At 42.6% G+C, this 20,036-nt stretch overlaps 1 protein-coding gene across 1 annotated transcript in view; it reads left to right on the forward strand.

Annotated features, from left to right (window-relative positions):
• Positions 1 to 20,036, forward strand: part of LOC126235291 (outer dynein arm-docking complex subunit 4-like) — a 131,716-nt gene that overhangs the window by 76,791 nt on the left and 34,889 nt on the right. Inside the window, exon 4 of the mRNA XM_049944017.1 lies at positions 50 to 224. Coding sequence (XP_049799974.1) covers positions 50 to 224 — 175 coding nt within the window. The remainder of the gene's footprint in view (positions 1 to 49; positions 225 to 20,036) is intronic.

Here is a 20,036-nt window from a genome sequence, read left to right on the forward strand (position 1 = left end):
GTCCCCCCTGTGCCATGTGGTGTGGTGTGGTGTGCCCGCAGTGAAGAAGAGCGAGATCGTGCGGTGCTCGGCCATCTTCCAGAAGGCGGAGGCGCTGTACCAGCTGGGCGACTTCGAGCACAGCCTGATGTACCACCACCGCGGGCTGCGCCTGAGGCCCGAGCTCGACGGCTTCCGTCTGGGCGTCCAGAAGGCGCAGCAGGCCATCCGGAACACCATCGGCGGTGAGTCTGGGTCCCTCGCACAGCACGTCTGGCGTGTATCACAACTACTTACACTGAGACATGGTGTTCATCTTAATTCTTATTTTAATGTGACTACATAGTGACCAGTTGCACATGTGTTTACTTGACAGTAAATAACAACGAGTTTAATAAGAAGCAGTACTATATAATTCATTGGTACCGTACAGGCTACAACTTACAACATAGTCATAGCATAAGTCTTTTATGGCTCAGATGGACGTTCCCATAAAATGTTCTGCACATAGCTCTCAAAACTAGCTGTGCTGTTTATCACGAATTTTATACCGCAAGATAAGTGGTCAATGATTATTCTGGCTGAGTTATCACGCAGTTCTAAATTTCAGTGAAAAATAATAAAATTCTTTTTCTGCTAAATTATCTACGCCTTATATTGTAGGTTATTTACAACAATTTTCACGAGAGATTATACTGACAGCGATGCTTTAGTTAAGAATAGCAATTGCTTAAAGAATCGTCAGTAGTGTTATTGGTAGCATATTCTTGCTCCACGCTACTGTATAGTCGAAAATTACTCTGTTATCGCTGGACTGAAGCAGAATATGTTTCTGTAGGGCAGTATTCAATAAAAATGAGATAACTATGCTTACTGATTGATAGTGAAAAAGTTGTTCGTGTTAAATTTACCAGTAGTGTAGCTCCACTGTTAAGCACGAAACTTTTTTTTCATAAAAAGAGAGATCGGTTGCAGAAAACCAGTTAATAATTCTGAGATAGTTATTTTAAGTTTCCTTTTTTATTGCTTGTCTATTGCAGTTAATTTCAGAATTCGCATCATCTGCAGGGGCTGGGTTCAAATATGTCGATCTGAAGAGTGGGGTTCGCAAGAATGATTGTCTTGCGGGAAGGCGGTGAAGCAACAGGAAATGGAATGGACATGGAATTGGGCGTTTGGCGTCATTGGCCGGGAGGCCCCGTGCGGGGCAGGTCCGGCCGCCTTGGTGCAGGTCTTATTACATTCGACGCCACATTGGCTGACCTGCGCCCCGGATGGGGATGAAATGATGATGAAATGATGATGAACATAACACAACACCCAGTCCTTGAGCGGAGAAAATTACCCGACCCAGCCGGGAATCGAACCCGGGCGTGTAGGACGGCAATCCGTCACGCTGACCACTTTTTTATTTTTTTATTTTTATAGAGCCTCCCTTCTCCCCTCACAGCCCTTCCATATGCTCACCTTGTTTGCCTTATTCGGCTAGCTTCTATGCTTTAATGTTTTACTATTATTATTATTATTATTATTAAGAGAGTTCATCGGTGTACCAAGCCTTTTTTTATTTGGATTTTTGTATTTTTTATTTTCATTTTATTTTATTTTTTTAAGCTGACTCTGTTTTCTTACTTTTTTTGTTTTTTATTTTGCCTTTTTTTTGGTTCCCTATGTTTCTGTAAGCCTGGCGCTTTAACCACTTTTGCTAACATAAAGGAGGTAAATATTATTGCTTAACATTATTTAAAGGAAATTAATCTTCCTCTTGAGAATGGAAACACTTATATAGTAAATTAAAATGAACGTGAAGTTTCTCATCTTCATAAGAAATATAAAATCTTGTATCCTCTTGAAATTAAAACGTTTTTAGAACATAAAACTTTTCTTATCACACGAGGCGATTAAAACAAAAAAAAATGTCTAATTTGTACATGATGGTTTGGTCTTGTGCTTCTTGCCACGGACATTATTCCTTTTCTGAAATGCCTCACAAAAGGAACTAATACATTCTTGTTCCAGTTATCTGTAATCGTGCAAGAGTATCCTATCAGAAATTCGTACCAATCCTTATCTATTATTGTTCTCTGTAGCATTTTATTCCATGATTCTATTTAAGAAGCATGTAAAATTTTTTTTGTAGTATGTTGACCGCACGAGATGATGGTGCTGAGTCCTTAAGTACACCCAGTAATCTTATTTACTTTTATCTTCTGCCTTCAAGATATAATGCAGCATGTGAACTTTTAGCCAGTTAACAGCGTTTCTTTTCGTATTAGGATATGGCACTGCGTCTGAATTCAGAAAATCTGCGGCGGTGAAGACGGTTGCCGATGTTATGTTCAGGGTCGCTAACTTTTGCTTAACTATATGCCAAATTTCTCTGACTTTGTCGCGCATCAATCGGTGTTCTTCAGTATCAAGAAGGTTGCGTGACGTGCACAGGGGCGAATTTGTGAGATGTATAGCATGCAATTTGGAATTATTTGATATTTTCCTGTACAATGCATTACACCAAGTTGCTTTCACCTTGGAGGGTAGGCTCCGAGCGTGGATGTTTTTCCAAATTGCAGACCAGTCATTGTTAGGGTATTTTCTTTCAATGATATTTCTTTCCTTAGCTTCCATCAAATATGTATGTATGTCCTTTACTTTCGTCAATTGCTGTTCTGAGAGCATCGATGAGATGTAACTGTATTCAACGAGAAAAGATTTTAGGTGACAAAGACCGGCTGGTACGGGGGCAGCTCAATAAGTAATGCAACACATTTTTTTTCTCGGCCAATTTTGGTTGAAAAAACCGGAAATTTCTTGTGGAATATTTTCAAACATTCCCGCTTCGTCTCGTTTAGTTTCATTGACTTCCGACAGGTGGCAGCGCTGTACGGAGCTGTTAAAATGGCGTCTGTAACGGATGTGCGTTGCAAACAACGGGCAGTGATCGAGTTTCTTTTGGCGGAAAACCAGGGCATCTCAGATATTCATAGGCGCTTGCAGAATGTCTACGGTGATCTGGCAGTGGACAAAAGCATGGTGAGTCGTTGGGCAAAGCGTGTGTCAACATCGCCACAAGGTCAAGCAAGACTGTCTGATCTCCCGCGTGCGGGCCGGCCGTGCACAGATGTGACTCCTGCAATGGCGGAGCGTGCGAACACACTCGTTCGAGATGATCGACGGATCACCATCAAACAACTCAGTGCTCAACTTGACATCTCTGTTGGTAGTGCTGTCACAATTGTTCACCAGTTGGGATATTCAAAGGTTTGTTCCCGCTGGGTCCCTCGTTGTCTAACCGAACACCATAAAGAGCAAAGGAGAACCATCTGTGCGGAATTGCTTGCTCGTCATGTGGCTGAGGGTGACAATTTCTTGTCAAAGATTGTTACAGGCGATGAAACATGGGTTCATCACTTCGAACCTGAAACAAAACGGCAATCAATGGAGTGGCGCCACACCCACTCCCCTACCAAGAAAAAGTTTAAAGCCATACCCTCAGCCGGTAAAGTCATGGTTACAGTCTTCTGGGACGCTGAAGGGGTTATTCTGTTCGATGTCCTTCCCCATGGTCAAACGATCAACTCTGAAGTGTATTGTGCTACTCTTCAGAAATTGAAGAAACGACTTCAGCGTGTTCGTAGGCACAAAAATCTGAACGAACTTCTCCCTCTTCATGACAACGCAAGACCTCACACAAGTCTTCGCACCCGAGAGGAGCTCACAAAACTTCAGTGGACTGTTCTTCCTCATGCACCCTACAGCCCCGATCTCGCACCGTCGGATTTCCATATGTTTGGCCCAATGAAGGAAACAATCCGTGGGAGGCACTACGCGGATGATGAAGAAGTTATTGATGCAGTACGACGTTGGCTCCGACATCGACCAGTGGAATGGTACCGTGCAGGCATACAGGCCCTCATTTCAAGGTGGCGTAAGGCCGTAGCATTGAATGGAGATTACGTTGAAAAATAGTGTTGTGTAGCTAAAAGATTGGGGAATAACCTGGTGTATTTCAATGCTGAATAAAACAACCCCTGTTTCAGAAAAAAAATGTGTTGCATTACTTATTGAACTGCCCTCGTATATGCTGTACATCTATTGGCGGCTGCATGCTTGCAGGAGCAATTTCTTTCAGCAAGTGGGCCGTTAAGCTGTCCGGCAGCCGTTTCCATTGCTTGTACATGCGACTCATGTAGGACGTTCGTGACTTGTAACTGGCATAAAGGGGATTTAAGCCTCCTTTCCGTGTGGGGAGTGTTAGTGTATCGAACTTCACTTTGGATATGTTGCCTTGGCTCACAAAGCTTCCTATCGCGGACGTAATTCTCCTGGCTGTTTCTAATGGTATCGGCAAAGCTTGTGCAACATAGCTAAGTTTGGATGTTATATACACATTTACTAGAATGATTTTCTGTATCTCGTCCAGTTGCCTCATACTGTTCCCTTGTACAGATGCTCGTATGCTTGCAAGTATTTTTTTGTAATTGATGGCAATGGTGTGTTGGATGTGGCTCCTAAATTCAATACTCAAACATTTCAGTTTGGATACTTCGGTCAACTGTTTCTGATTTTGCATGCGTATTCCTCTGACTACGTTCATGATGCCTGACTTTCTTTTATTTAGTTTGGCGCCAGAAGCAAGTTCACATGTGCGCACAATCTGAAGAGCTTTCGCCACTTCATCTTCATTTATGACCAGGACGCCCACATCATCTGCGTAGGCGATGCACACTGTTTTCTTGCCGTATATATGCAGTCCTTGTAGGTGATGCGTGAGTGTCGCGAGGGGAGGTTCTATAGCTATTGCGAAAAGGGCCATTGACATTGGTCAACCTTGTCGTACGGATCCAGTCATCTCAATCTCATTGCTGAGTTGTCCGTTTATCAGTATTCGTGCTATACTGTTTTTTAATATTTGTTGAATAATCGTCATGAATCGTGGTGGAAATCCCGTTGCTTCCATGATACCGAGGAGATACTTCTGATCTACTCTGTCAAAAGCCTTCTCGAAGTCTAATGACACTAATGCACATTTTATTCGGCAGACATTTGCGGTTGATATTATATCCCTGTATTCGCATATATTCTGATAGATGTTTCCGTTTTTGCCTACACATGTTTGGTATGGGCCAATTATAGAGTTAATAACCATTTTCATTCTTCTTGCTAATACGCGGGCCATAATTTTGTATTCACTGTTGAGTAATGATACTGGGCGAAGATGTTCTATTTCTTTGCTAAGAAAGTTTTTAGGAGTTAGAACTATGGTTCCTTCAGGAAATTCTTTGGGAACTTCAACATTTCCGTTCAAAAGTTCGTTGAACATGCATAGCAACTTACTTTTTAGTTGCGGCCAGAACACTTGGTAGAACTCCACGGGGATACCATCAGGCCCTGGAGATTTATTTTTAGGACCCTTTGCTATTACATCTTTCAGTTCGTCCTCCTCTATTTCAGCCGTGAGATTTTGTACTTGCTCTGTGCCAATTATGCCTGATACGTTGCTAGCAATGTCTCGCCGCGCCTCGTCGTCGGTAGGTTGGTTGGACATAATATCTGAGATGTATTTATGAACCGCGTGTTGAATTTCACTCTGTTTTGTGAGACTGGTCCCATCAGGTAACTTAGCTTCTGTCAATATTTTTCTGTTTCCTCTCCTATTCTCACGCATTACATGGTACACCGCTGTTTCTTCCCCTTCTACAATATTTTGCATCCTTGCTCTGATTTTAAAATCTTCTGACTGTCGCCTCTTCAGTGCAAAGAGTTTTGCTTTAATTTTCTGAATCCGTGTGTAGTTCTCCATTAATCGTGTGTCCAGGGTGTACAGTTCTCTAAGGCAGCAAAAATAAAACTCAGTCGTCTGTTTAATCCAGAAGCTTTTCTGTAGTGAGTAGTCGATCAGCATTCTTCTTTTCTTAGGCTTAGCACATTGTAGCCAGCAAGCAAAGGTAGAATTGTATCGCGGGAAACGTTTTTCGCATTCCTTCCATACATTAGTAAATGCCACGTGACATTCCTCACCCGGGAGATGTGTAATGTTGAGTTTCCATAAGCCCCTCGCTCAGGTAGGTTTCTTGTTTTTCTAAATTTATTGTGGTGATGTACGCGGCGTGGTCCGAAAACATAGTGGGCCAGACCTAAGACTGGAGTATATGGTTCTTTAGGTTGGGCGATACGTAAATCCGGTCCAGCCTGCTTGCTGAGTGGCTGGTAAAATGTGTGAAACCGGGATGTGCGCCATGGGTATATTCCCAGGTGTCGGTTAACTGCAATTGGTAGACTATTCTTTCCAGTTCTAAGGACTAGTTGAAATTCGGTGTCTGGTCTTTCGGACTAATGAAAGAATTAAAATCGCCGGCTAGGATTGTATAATCTTGATGTGTACCGAATAGATGAACGACTTCACTTTTAAAAAAACCCGCTCTAGCTCGCCTGTTATTGTTGCCAGACGGTGCGTAAACGTTGATAATGTGTACGTTATTAACAGTCACTGCAGTTCCTCTACTGTTTTCGAGTTTGGCTATTTGTGTGACACGGATACCTTGTTTCGTAAAAATGGCGGTTCCCAGCTCTGCACCGATACCAGGGTTAGTTATGGCGATGTACCCGCGTATATTTTCTAATTTAATATCTGTTACTTCCAGTAACAATAGAACATCAACGTCAGCTGCGTATAGGAAGTCTTGCAGAAGTTGTAAATGCAAGGAGGAGCGTATCTTATTAATGTTCAATCTTTCGTAGGCTTGTGGTGCATTCATATTATCTTATTCACTATCGAAGTCAATATTCGTCATAAGAAGTGCTGTCGGACGTATATCCTTTTCAACATGTATGTGCCGGCAATGATGTATCCATCGTGTTCGGGTTATATTGTTGGGCAGGAATCTGACCCGTTCCTCCAGTTTCATTCATTTCTTCATCTTGATTCATTTCGTCCGATTCGTCAGCCCAGTTTGTGTGTTGATTATCTCTCGATGTGTCCTTTTCTGCATTTCTATTCTCAAGGAAAACCTTCTCTGTATCACATTTGCTATCAGCTTCAATCTTTAGTGGGATAAATGGTGCGGTGGCATGGGGCATGGTGTACTCGGTTTGGCTTGCAACGGGTCAGATGCATGCATACTCATAACCGGATTACTATGTGGTTCTTCATGTAGTTTGTTGCTTATCTGCTTAGCTTTTTCCAGCAAGGGCGGTGCCATTTGTTCAGCACACTTGTGACCAGTCTCCTCTTTTTATGCTTCCTTGCAGGACTGCCTGTTGGGGAAATTTCAGCATCTTCCATTGCCTCGTGCATTTCGTGCCATCAGGTCCTGTTCGGTGGCAAGTGGTGTTTCGATTTCCTTGATGTTTTCTGGAGTCAGCTCCTTCTGAAGAACTGTAGTCGGTTCTGGGGTTTGTTCTATTTCAACAGTGATATTAGGTTGTTTTTCATGGCTCTTGGGTTTTGCTGTCATTATCGCGTCGCTAACATCCATTGTCAATTCATTGTCGCGAGCAACGCCATCCTGGGTGCCGTCAGGGGCGTGACGCGTATGGAGTTGCCCGGCGGCTGCCGCTACGTCATTTAGAGGCAAAGTAGACGTAGCAGGGGGCATCACAGCTTCGCCCGCAGGTAGCTGGGCCCACTTTTTTTTTTTTAATCTCATTTTGTTCGCTTTTGTTCCTTGCATCTGCTCGGGGCGGACGTCGTAAGACATCCGTTTAAGTTCCTTGTTGATCTATTAGCTCAGTTTTTTTATTACAGAGGGCTGCTAACCCTGTGACCGAACACGCTGAGCTACCGTGCCGGCGTCACTCGGCGTTGTACACACTGCGAGCGGACATGGCCTGTACCGCCACACTACGCGCAGGTTCTTGGTTGCCCATCATATATTACTATAGCGCGATAATCACAAACGTTTATATACGAGGGTATGTGCTTGTGCAAATCAACTCGCAATTGCCTAATACCATTCACGACGGGGAACTTGTGAGCAGCAGACTACTTTTCAGCAAAATTACTGACTATTCTCTCATAAGGAGCTATGACTGAATTGACCTACTCAGCGGTGATTTCAAATGGCAGTTCAAAGATACGAACAGTCCTTAATCCAATTCCAGCATGCTCAACATAAACTTCACTAATATTGCCATCATGATGTTTATACTTAAATGTCCCGCCACTAGATTCTACAACTTTCTCACACAATTCTGTGTTTTTAAGCTTTACATACACGCTGCTGCTCACAACTGAAAGGTGAATACCTACGATATCCTCAAACGAAATTTTCACAACTTCCTCTAGCTATGTCTCAATTTCGAATGAATTCGGTTTCTGAACTTTCTGGTCAAACACAAATTTCAACGTGTCTCTTCTGGTAGGCTGATTCATCTCTCTATCTAATATGACTCCATCAAGTGTCTCAAGTTACGCAGCTAACTACTGCAACAGGCGCTTGACTTACCGAGCGGAGCACAGCAGACCGCAGCGCACAGCACACGCCGGAGGTCCGCTCACCACGGCCGCCAAAAGCCGACTGCCACACAGCTATGGGGGCGGAAAGAGAATGGAAAGCCGAAGTGTCAAAGACTGTTCAGAATATTCGACAAAATTCAAGAATATTCTTGGCTGTTCCGGAATATTTCAGAATTTTCCAGGACCTTTGAGAACGTTCTCGTCTAATCTGAAATGTTCTCAGGAAGAAAAAGCTAACCAAAATAAAGAACTAGTGAGGCGCTTTTGTTTCATCTACGTAGACATAAAAGAAACAGAACTTTTGTTACGAGCCTACAAAATATCCCTTTGCGGAATTGTATTTTTATAATAATTTTCGTTTGCAGTCCCTTGCTTTCAGTGAAGCAAACTCGTTGGCTATGTCATTGAACTCAAGCGCAATCGTATTTTCTGGACAAGATAAGTAACGTGCAATTCTGCTGTGAATACATACGAGATAAGTGTACTTGGACAATACACGCCGCACCTGGCAGGCCTTGGGCAAGTGTAAATATAAATGTCCTTGCTGATGAGGTTTATTATTCTAGAATGGGCATAAGCAATTTGTTAGCCGAAAAGGTCTACTTATTCCGTGTAATTTTTTTTTGTTATCTTAAACTTGTTGGAATTATGTTCAGAATTTGCTGCGGTCACCGAATCTGTCACAAATATCCTCAAAGCTATCCTGTGTTTAGGTAACCCTTTCTTACCCCATACAAAAAATCTTAAAGATATCTATATCGGAAGCTGTGTCAGTGTTCTTATGAGAAGTTGTGTCAATGTTCTTCATCAGTTCTTTCACATGAAACTTGAAAATAACTATATAGTCACCTGCCACAACAATTAATTTATATTAATTATAAAACTGTAAATTCGTCGTGTCTATCTGTCTGCCTTTGAACACGTTAATCTCCAGAAACAATAGACGAATTCTTATTGGGTTTTCACTCGTAACTTCAACCTGGCTTGGGGCAACGTATAGGCTTTATTTCAGCATAATCGGATGAAGAAAAACGATACCCATAATATTATAAAACTGTATGTATATATGTACGCGTCTGGTTCCTCCAAAACCGCTACACTGACATTAACATAACGCTTACCATCTGCAAAGAATCACTGTGGGAGTAAGAACCACCTACCTATGAAATGGGTGAGGACGGGGTCGAAAACGAACTGTAGGCCACGACGGACGAATACCGATATTTCATTCATTCACTATTTGAGAGCGATAGCACTTACTGACTTGCAACAAACTTAACACATAATTTCAACCCTTTAGGAAACTTTTTCTCGCTAATGATGAAAGCATAAAAGTTTATCACTTTCTACATTTTGTCTGTTCATGCAGTAAAACTGTCTGATCAGGCATGATGTCATGATGTTTAAATTTATTACTTCTTTGCTACTAACTTTATTCGCAACACATTTAGTAGACAGTTTCAACATATGGCGCTGAATGTACCTACAAAATTATATCATTGTACGACTCAGAGAAAAGGGAAGGAGGATGTGGACAGAGAAAGACAAGAGGACGGCCCGGGAGCGGAGAGAGGAGGAAAGGGTATGAACACAGTTAGGACAGAGAGAGAGAGGGCGAGGAAGAGATGGGAAAAGAGAGAGAAGAAAGAGTAGCAGTTGGACAGAGAGAGGGGGAGGGAGGACATGGGCAGAGAGTTGGGGTTGGAGGAGATGGACTGATATATGAGATACTACATTACCGTATCGAAGTACTAGCAAGGATTCGTTTGTTCAATATGAGATGCCAACATAAACCTTGTTGGTGATATACACACATCAAAAAAAGTTTTGCATCACCCCGGTTCCTAGAACTCCTGATGATAGACGTTGACTGTGGATATTGTATCACAGACACACTCACTTTGACTGTTCAGAGATGTCACTAAACGCGCCCAAGGATGTAAAAAACCATACACGAGCAGCGCCTATTAGACGGAGGGGATCCGACAGCCGATCAGTTCCAGTCATTCCACCAGGAAAGAGGTACACGGCTCGTGTTGCCTGTAGTTCAACTATGCCTAGACGATCAATACCGCAGTTCGACCGCGTCCGCGTTGTTACATTGTGCCAGGAAGGACTCTCAACAAGGGAAGTGTCCAGGCTTCTCGGAGTGAACCAAAGCGATGTTGTTCGGACATGGAGGCAATACAGAGAGACAGGAACTGGCGGTGACATGCCTCGCTCAGGCCGCCCGAGGACTACTGCAGTGGATTACCACTACCTATGGATTATGGATGGGAGGAACCGCTTTTCGTGCAGCCACAGGACGTCGTGTTACGACTCAGACTGTGCACAATAGGCTGCATGATGCGCGACTTCACTCCCGTCGTCCATGGCGAGGTCCATCTTTGCAACCACGACACAATGTAGCGCGGTATAGATGGGCTCGACAACATTCCGAATGGACCGTTCAGGATTGGCATCACGTTCTCTTTACCGATGAGTGTCTCATCTGCTTTCAACCATACAATCGTCGAAGACGTGTTTGGAGGCAACCCGGTCAGGCTGAAGGCCTTACACACACTATCCAGCGAGTGCAGCAAGATGGAGGTTCCCTGCTATTTAGGGGTGACATTATGTGGGGCCGATGTACGCCGCTGGTGCTCATGGAAGGCGCCGTAACGGCTCTATGATACGTGAATGCCATCCTCCGACCGATAGTGCTTCCAGATCGGCAGTATATTGGCATGGCTTTCGGCTTCATGGACGGCAGTTCGCACCCTCATCGTGCACATCTTGTGAACGCCTTCCTTCAAGGTTAACGACATCGCCCGACTAGAGCGGCCAGCATTTTCTCCAGACATGAACCCTATCGGACATGACTGGGATAGACTGACTTAACCCACCGACCACTCTGAGGGATCCATGCCGAATCACCGTTGAGGAATGGGACAATCTGGATCAACAGTGCCTTGATGAGCCTGTGGATAGTATGCCACGACTAATACAGGCGGGCATCTACGCAAGAGAACGTGCTACTGGGTATTAGAGGTACCAGTGTGTACAGCAATCTGGACCACCATCTCTGAAGGTCTCGCTGTATGGTGGTACAACATGCAATGTGTGGTTTTCATGAGCAATAAAAAGGGCGGAAAGGTTTTTTATGTTGATCTATATTCCAGTTTTCCGTACAGGTTCCTGAACTCTCGGAACAGAGGTGATGCTAAACTTTTTTTGATGTGCCTATATCAATTCAGTTGTAGTCCTCTCCCTACGTTGCAACTTCCTTGTCTACTCCATTATCATCTAAGGATACACCTCATTAATTCTGTCAGATAGTTTCTAGCGTCATCGTCTAGCCCTTGCTTCATTAAGCCTTTCTCGTAACTCATTTCACAGGGCTTCTTCGTCCCTGTCCTCTGACTTCAATCATATGGTCCTTCGTCATAGCTGCATCTGTTTTTTGGTGAGCCCCAGCTGTGTCTTTACTCTCAATGTAATTTTCTAGTTACCTTCACTATTACTCACAGGACAGTTTTTCTAGCAATCGACATAAAACCACCCTTTTGGTAAAACTGGCCTTAAATCTTCTCAGTGGTATCCAGTCTTGGGTTCTTATCTTGCCTTGTACACAGTTGAAATAATTGCAACAATTACGTTCAAACATATTTTTCCGAAAGATAACTCATTATTTTGCATTATGCTTTCAAGATTACAATATTTTTCTGAAAGAGAATACGTTGGTTCCACAGCATTCACAATACAAAGTTTTTCTGAAAGAGAGTACAATGGCTTTACAGTATTCACACATTACAAGAGAATACATTGGCATTTAACATTATCCATTTTAAGGATGGTCTTAATGCATTATCTCTCAACATGTTTTGTTGAGCTGTGTGTGGGACAGAAATACGATTCAACGCTACCAGTTATTACTCTCAGAATACATTGGCTGTATAGTACTCACTTTGGACTATCGAACTTAATGTCCACATCTAGACGATACATCTTTGTACGGTCTCTACGACCTCTTTCATGAAACAGTATTTCCTCTCTGTTTATGTTAAGTGATCGTGATGATAGCTTATCTTCTGGACACTGGGTAACTGCACTAATTCAAACATAGATGTTCCCACGGCAATTAATATTATAAAGATATTTCTATATAGTTCTAAAGCAGTTCTTGCAAATTTTCTATTGTCTGCAACAGCTTGTTAAATAACCAATATAGTAAGTGTTATATTTAGAGACGTCATTATAAAAAAATCTGTTATGGATCAGCAGTGTCTCAGCTCCTCCTGTCGTTCAACAAACATTATTTCTAGATCAAACCTTTTTCCCCACAACATTCAAGTCGTCAAGTTGGGTAACCGCATGGTCTACAGGTAATTCTAAATCCATCAAGGAAACATTCGTCTTCTCTTTATTTATTATATGACAGTGAAATTCCAAATTTATCTGCGGTGTTATACCTTTTGTTAGTAGTACTGTTGCGTATAATTCTGTCTCTCTATTTGGACATTCTCGTTTCCTACCCTTTTACATTTATTATGGAAACTTACTTTTCCAGCTCCTTTCAAAGACACGTTCTTTGGAGCCTGTTTTCTGCGTAGCACTACCAGACTCTTCTGTTTAGGATCTACATATAACAGCTCATTATTATTTGTGTCAAAATACTCTGACTTAAAGTAACTAATTTTTACACTATCAGTTGGAATTTCACGTACTGACGGAAGCTGCACTGTCTTTCTGATCAGAACTTGAGACTCGTGCGATCGTTTCTTTTCACAGCCGTTTGTTCTTATTTTATCCTTACAATTTAGTTGTTCAGCCAACAGCTTTGCATAGTGTCTCTTTGCTTCATCTTGGAATGGAATGGAATGCTGCGCGGTGTGGGATCCTTTCCAGATAGGACTGACAGAGTTCATCGAAAAAGTCCAAAGAAGGGTAGCACGTTTTGTATTATCGCGAAATATGAGAGAGAGAGCGTCACTGAAATGATACTGGACATCATTAAAAGAAAGGCGTTTTTTGTCGCGACGGAATCTTCTCACGGAATTCCAACCACCAACTTTCTCCCCCGAAAGCGAAAACATTTTGTTTACACTGACCTGCATAGGGAGAAACAATCACCACGCTGAAATAAGGGAAATCGGAGCTCGTACGGAAAGATATAGGTGTTCGTTCTTTCCAAGCGCTATACGAGATTGGAATAATAGAGAATTATGAAGGTGGTTCGATGAACCCTCTGCCATAAACTTAGATGTGATTTGCTGAGTATTCATGCAGATGTAGACGTAGATCTGTTAGCAAGAATTCTTTCCTTTTGATTGAGGAATCCCTTTTAGTGAAGGAAACTTTCATGAAATAAGCTAATATCATTATACTACCTAATATACTTTCAATTATGAATTCATCAAAATCAGCTAACTTTAACAGGAGATATCTTGATGACTCAGATGGAGGGACAGCACTCTTTGCAGCTTTTAAATGATTTCCCATTAAACTTAAAATCTTTACAATTTCCATGGGATTTATAATGTATGCCTACATTATGCTTCTGCGCACTAATAAAAGCATTTATCATCTGTTCACATTACGTTTCTGTTTCCCCAAATACACCTGACAGTTAAAACACTTGTTCACAAATTGCTACAACCAACGCGAGTCTCTTCAAGTCTTTGTCTGTTTCCTTAACATATGACTTAATAGATTCCTATAATCTTCCGAGTCCTGACTTTAAAGAGTTTTGAACATGTAACACGTCAGATTGAGTTGCAAATAGAAACCAAAATTTACCCAGGTTTCAGCCAAAATAATTTGGCCTTCTTCAGAAGCGAGTGACACTAATGCGCCGGCGCATCTCTCGCGGCCTACCGACCTCGTCCACGCAATGGGGCCTGCTGTTTCTCTTCAGCCCAAGTAATGTAGATTAATGGCTGGTTACTACGGGGCTACAGTTTTATACTGAGCATGGCCAAACTTTGGCATGCAGTAGTTTAGTGTCACTCGCTTCTGAAGAAGGCCAAATTATTTTGGCTGAAACCTGGGTAAAGTTTTGTTTCTATTGCAACTCAGTCTGATGTGTTACATGTTCAACTATCACAGTTGCTGACAGGGCTGCACAGTGTTAAAAATTCTTAAAGAGTTTTCGTTGCCTGTTGCTACACTTACCGTTGTGTTTACTCTGGACAGCATGGCTCTCACTACTGCCAATTGGGCCTAACTTTACCTCGAAAGTCCTTATGTGTACCTTACCTTAGTCTGTATGTGTTCCTGATGAGATTCAGCATCAGATTCATCTAACGTGCCTAATAATGTTTTACTTACTGCTCAACAAAATTAAACTCATCTCACTTGCTTCTAGTCTCGTGCCTCGTTAGTTGGTGTTCAAAAAAATGGTTCAAATGGCTCTGAGCACTATGGGACTTCACAACTGTGGTCATCAGTCCCCTAGAACTTAGAACTACTTAAACCTAACTAACCTAAGACATCACACAACACCCAGTCATCACGAGGCAGAGAAAATCCCTGACCCCGCCGGGAACCGATCCCGGGAACCCGGGCGCGGGAAGCGAGAACGCTACCGCACGACCACGAGCTGCGGACGTTAGTTGGTGTACCAGTATCTGTAATCCTGTGACTTTCTCTGTGTGGTGTCACTTGTTGGTCTAACAGGTGACACACTATTAATCTTACATTCCTTTCAGTGTGTCCCTCCATCTCTGCATGGCTAATCTTCCATACTTTCAGCCATCTGAAAGTGTTTGGTTGAATCACCTAGATTTACACACGTTACAATTCTCCATGTGGCACTGTAAGTCTAAACTTCCCCTACATTATCATAATACAGTTCTGAAGTCTTAGCTGTTTTACTACATTTGATTTTCTTCCGTACATTAGTTCGAATGGTACGTACCCTGAGCTACTGTGCGGTAATGTGTTAAACGCAAAATTTGCTTACAGCACTCACCTGTCCCAAGAACTTTGATCATCTGTTACAAAAGTCTTAAATATTCAAATGTTCAACCAAAGGAGAATTACTTCTCTCCAGGCACTATTAAATTCCGTGCGTTAAGCTGTAGTCTGTATTCGCCTTATCTTTAACTATCTGAACACTCTTTTAAAAAAATCGCTCAGGAAAATCGAACTTCGGTCCGTTAAAAGGTCTGGTGGAATCACATACCTTAATACTCTATGTTACACAAAGGCTTCAGCTACTATGTCTGCATCTTTCCTTTCTATAGGTACTACTAATGTAAGTTTACTCATTTTGAAAAGTTAACGTATATGCATCTGATATATGTAAAGGACCAACTATGTTTATTGAACACTTTTCAGAGACAGTCTCAAATGTGTCAGAAATTTTCAATGGCATTCGTGTTCACACATGTGTGTACTTATTTCTTTGACACGAAGGACACTTGCGAACATAGTGCACAGCGTCACGCTTTATTCCGCGGTACTCTTTATATGACTATTTTTTCGAAAGTCCTACGCATTTCTTGGTGTCCTCCCAATAATTATCACTGTTCTTACTGACTAACTTCCTCTTCGCTGTCTGCTTCCATCTCTGCTTATGGGATTATCTACGCGTGTGGCTCACTCACGCAGTTACTGTCCGCACTTGTTTCGCTACAGGGCTCTTCTCTGTTTCTACATTAGTATTTTCGCAAACAGTCTGTTTCGTGTATATATGTTCCGGTTCACCGGGTCTTATTTTACTCAGAGCGTCTGAATTACTGTTTATCCAGCCTTGTTTGTTGATTACTTTGTAATCGTACTGTTATAGCTGCGATCTCCACTTCAGGAGTCACGAACTCAGATCCTTCCCACTAAAGACGCATGATAACGGCTTGTGGTCTGTTGCCAATGTAAACCCTCATCCATAATGTATGTTCGGAACTGATTCACTGCACATAATATAGTCAATTAATTCCGCCTTGTCCAATGACATGTATGCACATGGAATGCGCAATTCTTTGCCGACTACTTGACCTCGTGACAAAACTGCCCTGAAAGCTTAATTGCTTCAGTCTGTCATCACACTGAATGGCTTCTCAAAAATCAGGTTACCGTAGTTGTGGTGGATTAAACAGTTTCTCCTTCAGTTCCTCTAAAGCATCGTTCTCCTTCTGCCCCATTCATATACCACTCTCTTCTTTAACAGTTGGTTAAGTGGCTTCGCTAAATTTAGCAGTAAATCTCCGGTTCTACCTGATTCAGCCCAAAAATCGATTCCTTTCATTTGTCGTTATTGTCTGAATCAAGAACCTTCCTTTTTCCACCTTAGTCACGCAGATATGATCAAAATTATCCGGACACGTGGCTGAAAATGACTTACAAGTTCGTGGCATCCTCCACTGCTAATGCTGGAATTCAGTATGATGTTGGCCGACCCTTAGCCTTGATGACAGCTTCCACTCTCACACGCATACGTTCAATCAGGTGCTGGAAGGTTTCTTGGGAAATGGCAGCCCATTCTTCACGGAGTGCTGCACCGAGGAGAAGTATCGAAGTGAAGTATCGATGTCTGTCGGTGAGGCCTGGCACGAAGTCGACGTTCCAAAACATCCCAAAGGTGTTCTATAGGATTCAGGTCAGGACTCTGTGCAGGCCAGTCCATTACATGGATGTTATTGTCGTGTAACCACTCTGCCACCGGCCGTGCATTACGTATGAACAGGTGCTCGGTCATGTTGTAACATGCAATCGCCATCCCCGAATTGCTCTTCAACAGTGGGAAGCAAGAATGTGCTTAAAACATCAGTGTAGGGCTGTGCTGTGATAGTGCTACGCAAAACAACAAGGGGTGCAAGCCCCCTCCATGAAAAAACACGTCCACACCATAACACCACCGCCTTCGAATTTTACTGTTGTCACTACACACACTGGCAGATGACGTTCACTGGCCATTCGCAATACCCACTCCCTGCCATCGGATGGCATCGTCACTCTACACAACGTTTTCCACTGTTCAATCGTCCAATGTTTACACTCTTTACACCAAGCGAGGCGTCGTTTGGCATTTACAGGCATGAAGTGTGGCTTTTGAGCAGCCGCTCGACCATGACGTCCCACCTAACTGTCAAAGTACTTGCAGTGGATTCTGATATTCTTTTGGAATTACTGTGTGATGATCAGGATAGATGTCAGCCTATTACACATTACGACCCTCTTCAATTGTCGGCGGTCTCTGTCAGTCAACAGATGAGGTCGGCATGTACGCTTTTGTTTTTTACGTGTCCCTTCACGTTTCCACTTCACTATCACATCGGAAACAGTGGACCTAAGGATGTTTAGGAGTGTGGAAATCTCGTGTACAGACGTATGACACAAGTGAAACCCAATCACCTGACCACGTTTGAAGTCCGTGTTTTCCGCGAAGCGCCCCATTCTGCTCTCTCACTAAGTCTAATGACTGCTGAAGTCGGTGATATGGAGTACCTGGCAGTAGGCGGCAGCACAGTGCAACTAATATGAGAAACGTATGTTTTTGGGGGTGTCCGGGTAATTTTCTGCTTGGGAATGAGGCTCTACACTTCCTCTGCGCTGCCACACACCTTCGTTGTAGTCCCTGGTGTAGAGCCCTGTTTGCTTACATTTAAAGCGCATTACATTCTTTGCTCTCGTACACGATTCACAATTACCTGGAAGAACACTGAGGGCATTTCCATGTGTGTAGTCTGTCGACCTGCATACAGTTTCCTTTAAATGTGCGATTAGCCTTATCAGCGACCTCCATTAACCGCGCTATGCGTTCCTAGTATGTGTGACCTTTCTTATCGCTCCGCTAACAAAAATTCATGTACTCTTTGGTGGTCATTGAAAGTATTCTTCCCTCTGTCTTATTCCTCCTACACTTACTGGAAAGATGCCTTCCGATTCCATATGTTGTTTCCAGCTAGGCACAGAACTGTTTCACTCTCTAATTGTATAGAAATGCCTTGGTAATATATAGAATGCCTCATGGTTTAAGGGAAAACTATTAATTTTTTTTTTTTTTTGTGAAAATATTGCATACATTCCAAGGCATTGTATACAATTTCTAGGTGTTATACAGAATGACAGCTACCACTCACGCAAAGTGCTAAAAGAGCACAAGATGAGAAGCTTTAAAGAACAAAACTTCAGAATAAAGCACTGGACATTCTTACCGGAAAACTATGAGAGCAAAACTGAGATTGAAGTATTTATTACAGTAAGTACTCACTTTTATTCCCTAAAAAATCACTTTACATTTGGGCAATTTCATCTTGTACATACATTTCATGACTTAAAGAACAATTCGAACTAAGTACTATTACCGGTAAAACAAAAAAACAGAATTGCCATGACCTGCTTGTTGCAGCAGAGAAGGCTACAGTGACATTTTGAATTGCACTCAATTTTCTTTTTCACTCAAAAGCATTTATATTTTGGCATTGGTGTTGCACATACACCTGATGAACTCTTAGCCGCTTCCTATGGACTGAAAAGTAGCAGCAGATCGGAGAGGTATTTCGTGGCCAGGAACTTCACAAAGTCTTGTTAAGTTCTTTGGATATATCGTGGATTTTGATCTTGCCTAGAGTTCTTCAAGATCCCTTCTGCAATTCCAAGTCGGTAAAAATCATCTTCCGTCACGTTCATGACATCTGCCAACAGACTGCGTGAGTCACCTCGCCCTTTGTCGACGTCATGAATCGCAACTCGTACAGGAGGAACTTTTTGCCAGACTCCCTTTTCATTTTTTGGCCTGACTCTCAAGGTTCAATTGCGGTTCCGTTTTATTTCGGATAGATTTCTCAATATTGAAGCAAACACCGTACAAAATGCTAACAACATAGTCTTCTACTTCATCGCTGTAATCGTCTTTAGGAGAATGTTCACGGTTGACATAAGCGTTTCGGCCACAATTTTGTTACGTATGAGCACCACTGGTTTCTTTTAAGCAGACGCAACAGCTATAAGAGAACAAAGAATTTCTGTAACCACAGAAATGGAAGGCTCCTCGACACCCATCGCTTCAACACTGGTTTGATTTCCTCCATCATGGACTGCCGGCTCATCTGTGACTTCTTCCGGAAGCTGTGTAATTTCATTGATTCATCTCGCCATTCTTTCTACTAATGTGTTGTTTGTTCGCTCTCTGTTGTTTTTCCCAGCTCTTCTTCAGTCTCTTCGGCTTGTGAAACTTCATCACGCAGGGATGACGTCGAGAGACCTATTCTAGCTTTGCAGCCGAACAAAGCTTCGAAAGGTGACCTGTTAATCCCAGAATGAAAAGCTCTGTTTTTCGTAAGTTGGACGGACTGGAGTCTATCAAGCAGCTAGTTTTTTCATCTTGCATCCAAGCATACATCATATTTTTAATGTCCTGATTTACTCTTTCGACGCCGCACTGCCTTTATGAGTGTCGCGGCTTACCGTGGACGATTTACAAGGTGGACCAACACTCCTTACCGCATTGTATGCAATTTCCTTGCCATCATCGGACTGTAGAATCGTTGGAGCACCAAACAACGTAAATATGTCGATGAGGCTACTTCTACAGCTCTTAGTGGTGGAGAGAAAATAATGAGGATGAGGCATACTATATACTTCGCCAGCAGGCAAACTGGCAAAGTATAGGCATGGCAAG

Source organism: Schistocerca nitens, chromosome 2 (assembly GCF_023898315.1).
Source record: "Schistocerca nitens isolate TAMUIC-IGC-003100 chromosome 2, iqSchNite1.1, whole genome shotgun sequence".
Taxonomy (NCBI): domain Eukaryota; kingdom Metazoa; phylum Arthropoda; class Insecta; order Orthoptera; family Acrididae; genus Schistocerca; species Schistocerca nitens.